Source organism: Eleginops maclovinus, chromosome 2, assembly GCF_036324505.1.
Source record: "Eleginops maclovinus isolate JMC-PN-2008 ecotype Puerto Natales chromosome 2, JC_Emac_rtc_rv5, whole genome shotgun sequence".
In the NCBI taxonomy this organism is placed as follows: Eukaryota; Metazoa; Chordata; class Actinopteri; order Perciformes; family Eleginopidae; genus Eleginops; species Eleginops maclovinus.
Genome location: NC_086350.1, coordinates 1947858 through 1962579, shown reverse-complemented (window position 1 = coordinate 1962579; position 14722 = coordinate 1947858). Strand labels below are relative to the sequence as shown.

Genomic DNA, 14722 nt, shown 5'->3' with positions numbered 1-14722 from the left:
TCCGTATCCTGGCATGTTCATGCGTGGACGCAGGAACGCAGCGAGGCTTCAGCGAGCTTGTCTTGCCTCCCTGAGTGAGCACACACTCCTCCAGCTCCCTCAGGATTAACTGGTGCTTGTTAAGTAGGGGTTGTGGGAAGTGGAGGGGCTGTGAGGAGGAGGGTGGAGGTGGGGGTGGGGGCGGTAATGAATCGGCAGATTTGGGGAACAACAGGGTTTAGAAGTTGTGCTAACAAGTGCTGTTGTGCGGGGAAAGCTGCCTCTCATTACAGAACAAACGGAGCCGAGTGGCGCTGAAGAGAGGCGCTGATGCTCTCTCTCAATGCTGAGCACTTCCTGTTATCTTCCTCATACACCCCCCCTCTACAGCCCCCACCCCAGAAACACCACCCTGTGCTGAGGACATATTCCCCACAGACAGCATGGACGTGTCAAAAAGGATTTTATGATTTAGTTTATTTAATTACATTAAAATGATTACTTTTTGAATTCTTTTAAAATAACTTCTTATTTGAGATACTTTGTTTTATTTGACTATTTTAATTCTTTTTTCTTAATAACATGTAACTTTAAGAATATGCTTTATAATGTTTAAAGTAAATTGCTATATTCATATTTTATTTGAATAACCATATTTGATTATGTAATCTTTTTCATATTTTATTTTGTATGTATATATTAATATCCTTTTATTACATTAGTATTTGTATTATTTAAGTGTTTTTATTATATATATATAGGATTTCTTATCCAGGTTAACATGGTATTCTATTTATTTATTGTTTGTATTTTATTTGAATTATTCCATATATTTTTCCTCCCTGCCTTAACAACCTTTGTTATAATTCTCTGTAAAAGTATATGTTGTACTCTCTGTGATCCTCCTTCCTGTTGGAATAAAACAGATGATTGTCCCTGATAATAAATCGAGGTTGTTCGACTCCCTCTCTCTCCGCTGCGTCTCCTTTCTCGTTTTTTTTATTTCCGACTTTGGGAGAGTCAGGATCTCAGTTGTTGGCACTCGAGGTTCGATGGTCAGGGGCTTCCGCGGCGGAGGCTTTTATAAGAACAACTCATTAACAGACAACCTCCTCGCTGCCTCCCTCCAGCGCCTGCGAGTGCCGTTTGGAGAGGCTGCTTTTCTCTTTCAGCCGCCATCACAAAGCCCGGGAAGTCAAGGCTGGTCGCTCTGGGTACTGATTGCATTTTTTCCCCTTTTTTTGCCAGAGTGCCTATTCAGACGCAGGGAATGAAAGCTTTACAAACATTAATGAAGCGCTCAACTAGCAGTTTTTCTCTTTGTCGACCCCTCCTCCCGCCGGCCGGGAGGAAGAGGAGCAGCTCTCCGTCTGATTGGTTGTCACCCAGGGGTCAGCGTCAGAGTTGTTGGGCTGCTTTCTCTTTGGGGTTTTTCGTTAAAAATAAGGGAGTTATTTATCGAGCAAGTTGAGGAAGAAAAGCAAAAGATTTCCAACACATTCTGTTAGGCTATCTTCTCTCTTTGAACAAACACCAGGCCTGGACCTGGTTTCTAGATGTGCAGCACCTTTAGCTGGTGAAGGCCCCCCCCCTGCTGACAGTGAGCAGGAGCTCCATAAGAGGGGCCTCTGCGCTGATGTCAAGAAGCTTTCCAAAGAAACGTCCTCAAGAGACAGACTCATATTTATCATATATATCAGTATGTAGTGTCTCTGCTTTAAAGAGTCCTCTCCTGCTGATGTTCAGGTGTATATCAGTATGTAGAGTCTCTACTTTAAAGAGTCCTCTCCTGCTGATGTTCAGGTGTATATCAGTATGTAGTGTCTCTGCTTTAAAGAGTCCTCTCCTGCTGATGTTCAGGTGTATATCAGTATGTAGTGTCTCTACTTTAAAGAGTCCTCTCCTGCTGATGTTCAGGTGTATATCAGTATGTAGTGTCTCTACTTTAAAGAGTCCTCTCCTGCTGATGTTCAGGTGTATATCAGTATGTAGTGTCTCTACTTTAAAGAGTCCTCTCCTGCTGATGTTCAGGTGTATATCAGTATGTAGTGTCTCTACTTTAAAGAGTCCTCTCCTGCTGATGTTCAGGTGTATATCAGTATGTAGTGTCTCTACTTTAAAGAGTCCTCTCCTGCTGATGTTCAGGTGTATATCAGTATGTAGTGTCTCTACTTTAAAGAGTCCTCTCCTGCTGATGATCAGGTGTATATCAGTATGTAGAGTCTCTACTTTAAAGAGTCCTCTCCTGCTGATGTTCAGGTGTATATCAGTATGTAGTGTCTCTACTTTAAAGAGTCCTCTCCTGCTGATGTTCAGGTGTATATCAGTATGTAGTGTCTCTACTTTAAAGAGTCCTCTCCTGCTGATGTTCAGGTGTATATCAGTATGTAGTGTCTCTACTTTAAAGAGTCCTCTCCTGCTGATGTTCAGGTGTATATCAGTATGTAGAGTCTCTACTTTAAAGAGTCCTCTCCTGCTGATGTTCAGGTGTATATCAGTATGTAGAGTCTCTACTTTAAAGAGTCCTCTCCTGCTGATGTTCAGGTGTATATCAGTATGTAGCGTCTCTACTTTAAAGAGTCCTCTCACGTGATGTTCAGTGATGTCACACAAAGTGAATTGGCCTCCTCTTCCTCTGCAGGCCGGACGGGATGGGCACGGTGACGGTGGAGGAGAACGATCAGTTCGAGGCCGTCAGGAGTCGCCTCATGGCGCTGCTGGAGAACCAGATCACTCACTTCAGGTACCAACGCGTCACAATCACACAGCTACAGGAAACTGGCTTTTATCCATGGGTTGTGTTATTGTTATACAGGTTTGGAGATATCTTCCTCCAGGTAAATATAAGGCAGCTAGAAATGTGGCGTGTGCTGCTCAAAGAAATCACATTCAACCTCAAAATCTTCCTCTGTTCTAAGTAATACACGACTTTGTGATGGATACACAACTCTTAAAACCAGCAGGAGTCAACAAACACAGGCACTGTTTAAAACCAGATGAAAAAGTTACAAAAAATATATATGAGTAAATAAAAATAAAACAAGAATAAAATAGACAAAAATAAATGATATATATAATTTATAATTTATAATTTATTAATTATATATATAATTTAATAAATTATATATATCATTTAATTATTAAATTATAATGATATATATAATTATAATTTATAATATATAATTTATAATTTAATAATATAATATTAGAAAAAATAAAACAAGAATAAAATTAAATGTAAATGAATAAATAAATTCCTTTGCTCTTCGTCAAGGCTTTCCAAATGAAGATTAACCCCAACAGGAACAAAGACAACAGGTGTGTTTTCTTGGTTTCTTTTTGGATTAACTGACTCTTTAATGCATTGATTTGGTGTGTGTATCCCAGGAGCATAATGTGATTTGAATGGATAAGACAATTTGAATCAGATAATATATTCTTAATGACACAAAGGGGGATAAAAGCTCTCTTAAACCATGGAAAATACATCTTAACCTCTGAAAGATACACGCTAAATGCTTCATCTGTCCTGTAGAGTGATTTTTGGAGCAAACCACAACATGTAGAACCACCAGCCTACTCCTCTACCTCCACCATAAAGCAGTCTGGGTATTCTCAGCAGCACAACAGGTGCAGCCCGCTCTGACGGAGACCTCCCTGCCGCTGCCGTGTGAACACATTGTGAGCGCGGTGTGAAAGCTGCAGCCTCGAGACCTTGAGCAACACTCGTCTGAAAGGACCCGGCGCCATTAACCCTCCCGAAGCCCGGCTCTTTACACTCCTTCACGCCTGAGAGGGGCCCTCCATCTGGCCCCGGAGAGCGAGAGGAGGGGCCGGTCAGGGACAGCGGGAGTCATTACTAACTCACCTCAACAAGAGGCTAATGCTGGTAAACAATGGGCCGGGACAATGCTGGGATTATGCTAATGTCCCCCCCGCCCACCCCACCCAGACAAGAGCAGGATTTCCACAGTTTAGTTTCGATTAAAGCTCCGGATTAATTTAAGGTTATGCGTTTAAACTACAGATGCTCCTCAGAGGACTGTTATTCTTTCTCAATCAGGAGGGAGATTATCCACGGATTACCGCATCACACTTTGGTAATTATTCATCTTAACCCTCCAACAGTCAAAGCTCAAACGTGGAGGAAGTTGTTTGTTTATTTGGGAGCCTCAGACACCAGAGAACCAACACAGGGCCAGACATCTATGTCTCATAGCGGTGGATGTGCTCCCAGACAACCCCGGGAGCTTTACACCTGGGTTCTGCAGGGTCCCTGAGGTGAGGGTACGTCAGCCTGAAGTCATGCATTTTGCATAAGCAAGTTTCAGTTACTAAATTACCAGCAAAATAGAAATGTTCCCGGGACATCAAGAGGATGTTTTGTGGTTTTTTTGCCGGTATTACCAGCCCCCCAGGGAAGTGCACTGTGCGTTGGTTTGGCTCAACCATATTAATGTCAATTATGTGATGTCATTTGGACCAAAGATACTTCTTCCACCAACTATTCCTAACCTTTAAGAGCCCCTTTTATGCTTTTAGGGGTTTTCCCTTTCCTGTAGTGTGTTATACAGGTGTTAGTGCATGTAAATGGTCTGCAAAGGCTGAAATTCCCTCCCCTTCTCCTTCCTGAAATGCATCCATTGGACTCCTTTGTTTACTTCCGGAACATAGTGACATCACTATTGGCTAAGGAGGCGGGACATCTCCAAGCAATCACAGCAGAGCCGACCAGCTGACCAATCAGACGTCGACAGTAATCTGATGACCCTTTTTTAATGGAAATACAGTCACCTTTTATTTTGTCCTCAACTCTTCACATTATGCTCCATACTTCAGGAGCTGAAAGAGAAAGTTAATAAAAGCCAGAATTACTTCAGAGTACACTCATCTCTGTCTCCCTCAGTTCAATCCAAACACGATTCACTGGTATTAATCTGAACGATGCATCCCTGACGAACACAACATACCGTTATCTCTTTCTGGAGAGTGACACTAACGTTGTAAAGAACAAGTCCCGATCTGAGTTAAATACCACCCGATCAGCATTTTACTTAAAAACCATGACCTTTGACCCCCTACTGATCAGTATCAGGCAGAAATAAATAGTTTAATTTAAATCTCAAAGACAGACGGCCGACTTTTATACAACCCTGGCCCGTGTCAGTGTTTAAGTCTTATTAAGAATTGAATGTCTGATTAAAAAACGCTTTAAGTACTTTAATAATGTGCAGCCAATAAATGTCAAACAGTGGTGACACTTTGGGAAGTTAACCTAATTACTGAATAAATTATTCTGATCTTATTAAATATCCAAGAATGACTTGCATAATAAATGTAATATAAATAGCATTTGACATTTTGTCTGCTTTTTCTGCTTAATGTGATTTAAAAACACCTGAAATAGTTCCTTAAAAGTCACTCCTGCATCCATATGTAGTTCTTTAAATAATACCAAATATTTTAGACCTTTTGTTAAATAGTTTGAAACAAAATCAAATTGAGAGAAAATAATTTAACGTATTTAAAATGTAAAGGAAATTAACGTCAGTCTGGTTTTTGATTTCTCTTCAGTCAGAAAAAAAACCTCAATTTCAGGAATAAATGTCCAACTTTGGTGAGCATTTCAGCTGCTAACTTGAATAATAACTATCTTTGGCTTTTTTCTGTTTAATCTAAATAAATGTGTTTGGAAATAAATGTCCAACATGCATTCCTCTATTTTTATATCTGTTTTTGATTTCATGTCCGAAAAGTGCTTCAGTCAGGAACACATCCTAATGAATTAAAAAATGACTTTTGAATTATTTTGTTTTTATTTATAATACAGATTTAATTTGGTGTAATTTAATGAATATATTCTGTTTTTATTATCATATTTTACACCAAACTTCATCAAAAACAATTCCACATGTTCTGAGAGATGATTTTCTTTAACATCCAGATCTGGTGACTTTTCCTGTATTTTGAGCTGATTCTTCAAACCAGTTCTTCCTTTATAACCTTACATATCTTATTTTAATTTATACCTCCTGAGAGTGAAGCAGCAGAACATCTGCCTGTGGGTTTTTGTCTGACCTGTGCTCGCTGCCTTTGTTTATTTAGCTCTGTTCACTTGTCAATTAGCGACGGGAAACCTCCCTGATCCTCTTCATCTGAGAGGAGGTGAGAACTCTTCTTCATCGGAGTAATTAGAAGAAAGCAGGCGGCCATCTGCTGATGTTTTCCTGCCGCCGCCTCCAGCTTCCTCTTATTCTCATCTCTGTCCTTGAGATGTTTCCTGATGTAATGACCGTCCACGTTTTGCGTCTGCAGGTACTGCTTCCCCTTCGGACGACCAGATGGGGCCCTGAAGGCAACGCTGTCCCTGCAGGAGCGGGTACAGGAGCTCATTTAGATACTCGTGCATTTTAAATATGTCTAACTTACTTTTGATGTGAGCATTACCTTACATGGCAAACAAGTGATTGGACCAAGGCTGCAGAAAGCAGAAACTCTGAGAGAGGTTATTTATTCAGAAAGCACGTTTCCTTTTCCTGTCCCTCCGAACTAATCAGACCACAATACATTCATCCACATGTAAATGTAACTCCGAGCCAATAGACCCTCTTTTACTGTATAATTCAGCATTCATATCTTTGTTGTATAATTATTCTTTTATTTTATTTTTATTGCACATTTTAACTTAAAAAATAATAAATAAAAAACATTAAAAAAATATAAATTAGAAGAAAAAAATCTGAAGTTTGAAAGGTCAGATCTTTTAGGAAAAACGTGATCATTTTGAAGAAATATCGAGTCGAAATTCTGAGAAAAAACCTGAAGTTTGAAAAGAAAACCAAATCTAAAAAGATTGGGGGGAAGTGAGCATTCTCCTGAATGAAATGAAAAACATAAAGTAAGTAAATAAAAGATTCAGTTTCTAATCAAAATAAATATTTGCAAATACATTTTATCGACCATATTTACATTTAATGGAACTTTCCAGCTTACCTTCCTGCTGAATTTGCCTTATGTGGCTTTGCGTATTATAAAGGGCCGGATGAGATGAACAGTGGTAATTATGGGGCTTCTTGATTAAACTGCTCCTGTGTAGGCCGAGAAAGTAGGACCCTTTTTTTGGCCATCATCGAGTGAGTTCCTACTCTAAGATGTTGAAACATTTTAAAAACATTTCCTGTTGTCTGTGTTGTCTGTTGTCTGTTGTTTGTGTTGTCTGTTGTTTGTTGTTTGTGTTGTTGTTGTTTCAGGTGTTGATGAAGGACATCACCACGCCGGTTCCTGCAGAGGAGATGAAGAAGCTGGTGCAGAAGTGTCTGGAGAACGCAGCTGGGATCAACTACAGCCAGCTGATGGAGTACGCTCAGATCAGAGGTGAGACGTAGTTTATATTTTTCACATGTCCTGACTCACTCCGAGTTTCAGCAGCGACCTGCATACCTAGAAACCAACGTGATCTCGTGTGACTTTAAACCTCTGACGCCACTGCAGTGCATTTCCTGTTTCCTGTCACGCATTTCAAGCTTCTTACGTCTCATTTAACGCCTGTTTTCATTCCTAAGTCGTTATTTGCGACACCGTCTTAAACATGTGGTGAAGTTTGCTATCTTAAACAAAACTACACGGTTACAAGGTTAGGAAAAGATCATCATTGTGTTTAAAATAAAGTGTCTTCATCACGTATTCATTGTAAATAAGTTGGCTTTAGATTTGGTTTAAGGACGGGCAATAAACAGCAGTCTTCTGGGTTAAAGTTATTGTCTCCTGACTCACAAAAGCACTGAGCGTTTCATGTCTCTGCAGCTTAAAATGAAATGCAAAACACCTCTTTATGTTCTGGTGTTAAAGATTCAAACCCCTGTCAGAGGAGGTAAATGGGATCATTGAAATCTAAAGGTTCATCCTCTGAGGGGCAGAGTTTCTGAAGCATTCAGTTATTTAAAAAAAGTGGGTTTAATGGTGCAGTGAAAAGCTGAGGATTGTGGGAAATGTAGTTGTGTATTAATTGAGTGTGTGTTCCTTTCTCTCCTGGGTGTTTCCTGCCGTGTCCGGACCGTCAGCGGACGCTCAAGCCGCTCCGGAGAAAAGACTGGAGGACATGATGCGACTCGGGGAGCTCTGCATCGAAGTCCTGCAGCAGAACGAGGAACATCACTCCGAGGTACCACGGTTTCTTCTCTCTGTACTAAAGGTAAACTACGGAACCATCGACCGGGCCTGCAGGACAAATCCAGCCTGTTTAACCATACTATCACACACCGTACGAAGTAACTGGATCCTCTGCTGGAGTATAAGTGCTGTAGAAGTTCAGTATTAAAAGTGATGTGCTTTATGCAGACGATCCCTCGCTGTTGATGAGAGTCCCAGGAGTTCAATTATCCAACATATTAGTGAAATGACCAATACTTTATCTAACGACTTACACCCTTACTCACCCTCTCCCCCCCAACCCCCCCCCCCACACACACACACACACACACAGCAATCCCACAATAATACTATTAGAATACGAACCATTACCCGTGAACATTTTCTATATAAACTACTAAAACCCTCACTTGTAATAAAACTAAATGTAAATGTATGTACTTTTTAATTTAGATTTGGGATAAACCATCACATTCCCAACTCTTCTTCTCTTTGTGTTTAATATTCATTATTTTAAATGTAACTAGAAACTAAAACTGGCAGAAGTAGATGAATGAAAGGTCATAAATGGCACGAAATAGTTCAGTAAAAGTGCCTTAAATGTATTCCTATACAAAGCCCCAAATATCGGACACAATGAGATCCATGACTGCACTTCTTTTACAGTGCTCTGTTGATTAGTTATCTTGAATTAAATATGCGTGTATAAATCTCCGAGGGGCAAACCTGTCTGTGTTCAGATATAATACATCTGTGTGTTTTATCTGGATTTGTTCCTGCAGCATCCCTCTGAATCTCTTCCTCTTCCTCAGCCTGTAGTCTCCCCCCGCCCCCCGCTGTGACTGACAGCCGCCGCGTCTCTTGATCATTTCATTAAACTTTCTTGATCACTTTTCGCATCACTGTCCATTTGTTTCCTCCGCCTCTGCTGGCAGCGCTCGCCGCTAAGTGGCGGGTGACACGGAAAGTGGCGTCGCTGCATTAATCCCCCGTGAAAACAACGCCCACGGCCCATATGCAAACGCCGCGGTGCACAACTGATCAATCATAGGTGTTGAGACGGTGGCAGCGAGGCGCCCAGGCATCTGCTTCTCACATATTAATAACACGCCGCTGCCATGGAGACCGAGCGTCTCGGCCCCGCGCTTCAGACGTGATGCTAACCACAAATTAGAGGCTTCTTCACCACAAGCTGTCACAGATTAAATATAGATATGATTCATAATTGTTTACTCGGTTGCTGTCAGCGTAAACAACGTCCTCGCTCGCCTCTGTGTTTGTATTCTCTCCGTGTTCCCTCTCGCTGGAGTCAAAGTGAACTTCTAAAAATGACTTTTATTCTTGAAAAGGATCAAAATATAAAACACCTCCTGCTGTTCTGAGAAGTCCTTTCCCAGGGCGCTCTTAGAGCTCTGGATCACGGCGGCACGATTAATGGGACGTCAAAATGACACGATATTTGGCAAAATCGGGATTTTGGATCTGCAGAGAAGTCAAAAGTAGAAGTACTCAGATCTTGTACTTGAGTAAAGTAGAAGTACTCAGGTCTTGTACTTGAGTAAAGTAGAAGTACTCAGATCTTGTACTTGAGTAAAGTAGAAGTACTCAGATCTTGTACTTGAGTAAAGTAGAAGTACTCAGATCTTGTACTTGAGTAAAGTAGAAGTACTCAGATCTTGTACTTGAGTAAAGTAGAAGTACTCAGATCTTGTACTTGAGTAAAGTAGAAGTACTCAGATCTTGTACTTGAGTAAAAGTAGAAGTACTCAGGTCTTGTACTTGAGTAAAGTAGAAGTACTCAGATCTTGTACTTGAGTAAAAGTAGAAGTACTCAGGTCTTGTACTTGAGTAAAGTAGAAGTACTCAGATCTTGTACTTGAGTAAAGTAGAAGTACTCAGGTCTTGTTCTTGAGTAAAGTAGAAGTACTCAGATCTTGTACTTGAGTAAAGTAGAAGTACTCAGATCTTGTACTTGAGTAAAGTAGAAGTACTCAGATTTTGTACTTCAGTAAAGTAGAAGTACTCAGATTTTGTACTTGAGTAAAGTAGAAGTACTCAGGTCTTGTACTTGAGTAAAGTAGAAGTACTCAGGTCTTGAACTTGAGTAAAGTAGAAGTACTCAGGTCTTGTACTTGAGTAAAGTAGAAGTACTCAGATCTTGTTCTTGAGTAAAGTAGAAGTACTCAGGTCTTGTACTTGAGTAAAAGTAGAAGTACTCAGATCTTGTACTTGAGTAAAGTAGAAGTACTCAGGTCTTGTACTTGAGTAAACCAGAAGTACTCAGGTCTTGTACTTGAGTAAAGTAGAAGTACTCAGGTCTTGTACTTGAGTAAAGTAGAAGTACTCAGGTCTTGTACTTGAGTAAAGTAGAAGTACTCAGATCTTGTTCTTGAGTAAAGTAGAAGTACTCAGATCTTGTACTTGAGTAAAGTAGAAGTACTCAGGTCTTGTACTGAGTAAAGTAGAAGTACTCAGATCTTGTACTTGAGTAAAGTAGAAGTACTCAGGTCTTGTACTTGAGTAAAGTAGAAGTACTCAGATCTTGTTATTCAGTAAAAGTAGAAGTACTCAGATCTTGTACTGAGTAAAGTAGAAGTACTCAGATCTTGTACTTGAGTAAAGTAGAAGTACTCAGATCTTGTTTTTGAGTAAAAGTAGAAGTACTCAGATCTTGTACTTGAGTAAAGTAGAAGTACTCAGGTCTTGTACTTGAGTAAAGTAGAAGTACTCAGGTCTTGTACTTGAGTAAAGTAGAAGTACTCAGATCTTGTACTTGAGTAAAGTAGAAGTACTCAGGTCTTGTTCTTGAGTAAAGTAGAAGTACTCAGATCTTGTACTTGAGTAAAGTAGAAGTACTCAGATCTTGTACTTGAGTAAAGTAGAAGTACTCAGGTCTTGTACTGAGTAAAGTAGAAGTACTCAGGTCTTGTACTTGAGTAAAGTAGAAGTACTCAGGTCTTGTACTTGAGTAAAGTAGAAGTACTCAGATCTTGTACTTGAGTAAAGTAGAAGTACCAGAGTGTAGGAATACTCTGTCACAGTGAAAGTATTCTAAATGTTCCTCCAGTGAAAGTAGAAAGTACTCTCCTCTAAATGTACTTAAAGTAGCGACAGTAAAAGTAGTCATTGTCTGATTGGTCCATTTCAGAATAATATCTCTGATATGTTTTATAATGATTGATCATTAAAGTGTTCTCAGAGCTGGTAAAGGTGCAGCTAGTTTGAATGGCTTTGTATACTGCAGGGTAGCTGCTGGATTTACTGCAGGTGAACTACAGTCTGATTTAAGGGAGATTATATTTACCATCATTCATCCTAATCTGTAAAGTCACTACAGTTAGTAAAATAGGAAAATTGAAGTGAGTTCCTGAGAACAAACCCAACATGTCGGGGCAACATCAAAACTCAACAGAGTGAAATCCCAAAAGGTTTTATTGGCCTCAGATTTATTATTTCTCTGACTGTCCTTTCTGTGTCTCTCTGTGCTCCACCGCGGGAAGGGAAGAGAGGTGAGTGTTTCAGTCGCATCGATCCTGTTCTGCATGCACACTACATGAGAAGTTACATCGTCCTGTAGGATGTATTCACCATTTAGTCGACATACTAGGTGACAAAAGAGGGGGTTTGCATGAAACTAGAGATGAACAGAGACAAGAAACAGGAGATATAAGAAGAGAAAAGACGGTATTGGTTTTCATTCATATTTGGAGCAGTAAGAACTTGCTTAGTATTGACTCAAAACTTGCTGTGACGTTCCGTACGAGAGTCCGTACGAGAGTCCGAGTTCATGGTGTTTAATAAAGACACAAAACAAACAAGTCCAGAGCGCACGTCCACAAATCACCCTCTCCTCTTCGTCATACACAAAACCGGCATCCAACAGGTGACCTAATTACCAATCACCCACACCCATGTGACAATTACCAGAAGTGATCACTTTGAGGAAATAGTCTGACATTCTAAAAAGTCGAAATTTGGAGACAAAAATCTGAAGTTCAAAGAAACGAAACAGAAATTTGGAAAAAGGTTATTTAAATACAACATTTAAGAAATAATCAGAAGCTGTAAAGTCGACATTTAGAAAGAAGTCAGAATCTTTAGGAAAAAAGTGGATTTTTTAAAAGAAATAGTCGAAGATTTTGGGAAAAAATCAGAAGTTTGAAAAAAGAAAATAGAAAGGAAAAGAAATTGAGAACGAATAGTGTGAATTTTTAAAAGACGATGATGAAGACCTCGTGAAGAAGGAGTTCGAATAATGAGAAAATAGTTGTACATTTTTAGAAGTCGACATCTAGGAAAAGTTCCAGAAATTTGAAAATAAGTTCTTATACCAATAAGAATTACAGGTGATGTGAACGGAAATGAAGATCATAATAAGCAAAACAATCATCTTAGCTCCTACATTTAACGACGAGATTTCTTCAAAAACACGGTGATGTTTGAGATGTCGGAAAGCTAAAGCAGCTTTCAAACTGCAGAGAAAAGTCCAAATGATTTCCCATTGTGCTCCTCCTTCGCCCTGCACGTAACCCCGTTATATTGACCTCTTTTTTATTTGTAAAGTCATGTTTTTGTTGCAAACAGGAATTGTTTTTGACGCCTGGCCTTCGGTGTTTTTCTCCACATTCCCCTCTCAAAGACTTCCTGTTTTGTTTGTTTTGTTGCACAGAGAATATTGAGGGTTGTTTGTCCTTGGGGCAACAATGCGTACATCAGCCCTTTGAATGCCGGCACTCTTCCTCTCTTTAAATAAAGGAATATTTTAGTCGTAAACAGGCTGCGGCTTTCTGTTCTCCGTCAGTCACTTTCTCCCTTTTTATGTCCTTTGTCTTCGTCTTCTTTCTCTGGTTCCCTCACATTTTTGTTCTTGTTGTTGCCTAAAATGTTTTGTAGTTTGCTCTTTAAACTGTGTCTTCTTTTCCTTAGTTTTCGAAGGAAAGGTTTTGTTTTCTGATCAAATGTTGACTTGTTTTTGTCTCAAATTCCATCTTCTTTTCTCCTCAAATGTATCTTGTTTGTCCTCAAATTGGTCTGGTTTCCTCCTTAGATTTGGTCTGGTTTTGTGTTTTGTTTTCATCTGTAAAGGTCTGGTTTCCTCCTTAAATTCTGCGTTGTTTTCTCCTCAAAAATGTTCTTGTTTTCGCCTAAAATTCTGTCTTTTTTCTCTTGTTTCCTCCTCAATTATTTTTCAATTTCACTTCAACTCTTGTCTCTTTTTCTTCGCTAGGTTAAATTAAAGTTTGAAGATTTTTGTCCAATCAAAGGCACTGGACTTTTAGGGGCTAGGACTTAGAGAAGGGGCCCTGTTCACCCCTCTCCTCCTACTTTATCTTCATCCTTACTTCCTTGTTTTCTTCACTTTATAAATCTTTATTTTCTCCCCATATTATGAACTGCATTCTGTCTTTAAATGTTCTCCTCTTCCTTATGGTCTTATCGCCCTGTCCTTCTCTACGCCTCCCATCTTTATTCCTTTCTGTGACCCATGCATCGCTTTTATTCTACCCTCTTGTTTTCATCCATTCATCCCATATCTCGCTCTTTCTATTCATCCATTCTCTGGTTTCTCTTTCCTTTGCCTCCTCCACTTCTTTCTTGTCTCTTCTTTATATTTTTACAATCAGCCGTTGTTCTAGGTGACGTGTTGAGCAGAAAGCGTTGCGTGTTGACGAGTCGTCGGGCAGGTTTTGCTCTGTCTGATGAGTCGTCCTGCAAGGCCACCAGTACGAGATGCTGCGGTGTGCTTTCTCTGTCTCCACGTCTTCGCCTTTTCTTCCTTCTTCTTCGTACACAAATCCCGACCTCAGTGCATCAGCATGTGGTTCGAAGCTGGTTGCACTTTTGCCTCAGACTGACCTCTGTCCACTGCAGGATGAAACTGCACTTCCCCCTTTTTCAGTCTAAAAGCAGCAATGTTGTGCCTCCATTTATTTAGATTCCTGCAGCTTTCATCAGGTTCTCTAAATCTGTCTGGGAAACTTTGGTCTTTGCCACTTTTAGACACACAGCCGTCTGTTTTTAGCCTGTAATTGTCTCTGATTTTCTGCTCAGGTTTTGTTGTTTTCTGTGCAAATGTTTTCTTGGTTTTCCTATCAAATAAAAGCAGATTTAATGTGTGGATTCCTGCTTCATCTTTGTCTCCTCTCTGATGTTTCTCAGGCTTTCTCGTGGTGGCCGGAGCTGATGGCCGAACACGCGGAGAGCTTCCTGTCTCTGTACCGGGTCGACATGGACGGAGCTCTGCAGGTTCAGCCCGTCGACTCCTGGGACTCCTTCCCTCTGTTCCAGCTGCTCAACAATTTCCTGCGCAGCGACCGTGAGTCCCGCCTCCTCTCTCCTGCAGAACACGTGCTGAGTCATAAAGCATGTTAAAGGGGAAGTGTGGCGGCTGGGACTCAGGAGTGTAGGAGGGTCACTGTTAATTTTCGAGTCAAGCACGTCCTAGTTTCATATTTCGCAAGATACTCAAACCCAAAATGACTTTTGCTTTGTTCAATTAAATATTCATCTCAATCTCCACTTCTGACTATTGGGTCATTCTAATCTCACCTCCTCCTGTGTAGAGTTTCATTTCTACACAGCTCCAGCAAAAGTG

General features: G+C 40.2%; 1 protein-coding gene across 1 annotated transcript in view; it reads left to right on the top strand.

Moving 5' to 3' along the window:
• cadps2 (Ca++-dependent secretion activator 2) overlaps positions 1–14722 on the top strand; it is a 158997-nt gene that overhangs the window by 105743 nt on the left and 38532 nt on the right. The window contains 5 exon segments of the mRNA XM_063874216.1: positions 2621–2722; positions 6295–6358; positions 7230–7353; positions 8040–8140; positions 14287–14443. Coding sequence (XP_063730286.1) covers positions 2621–2722; positions 6295–6358; positions 7230–7353; positions 8040–8140; positions 14287–14443 — 548 coding nt within the window.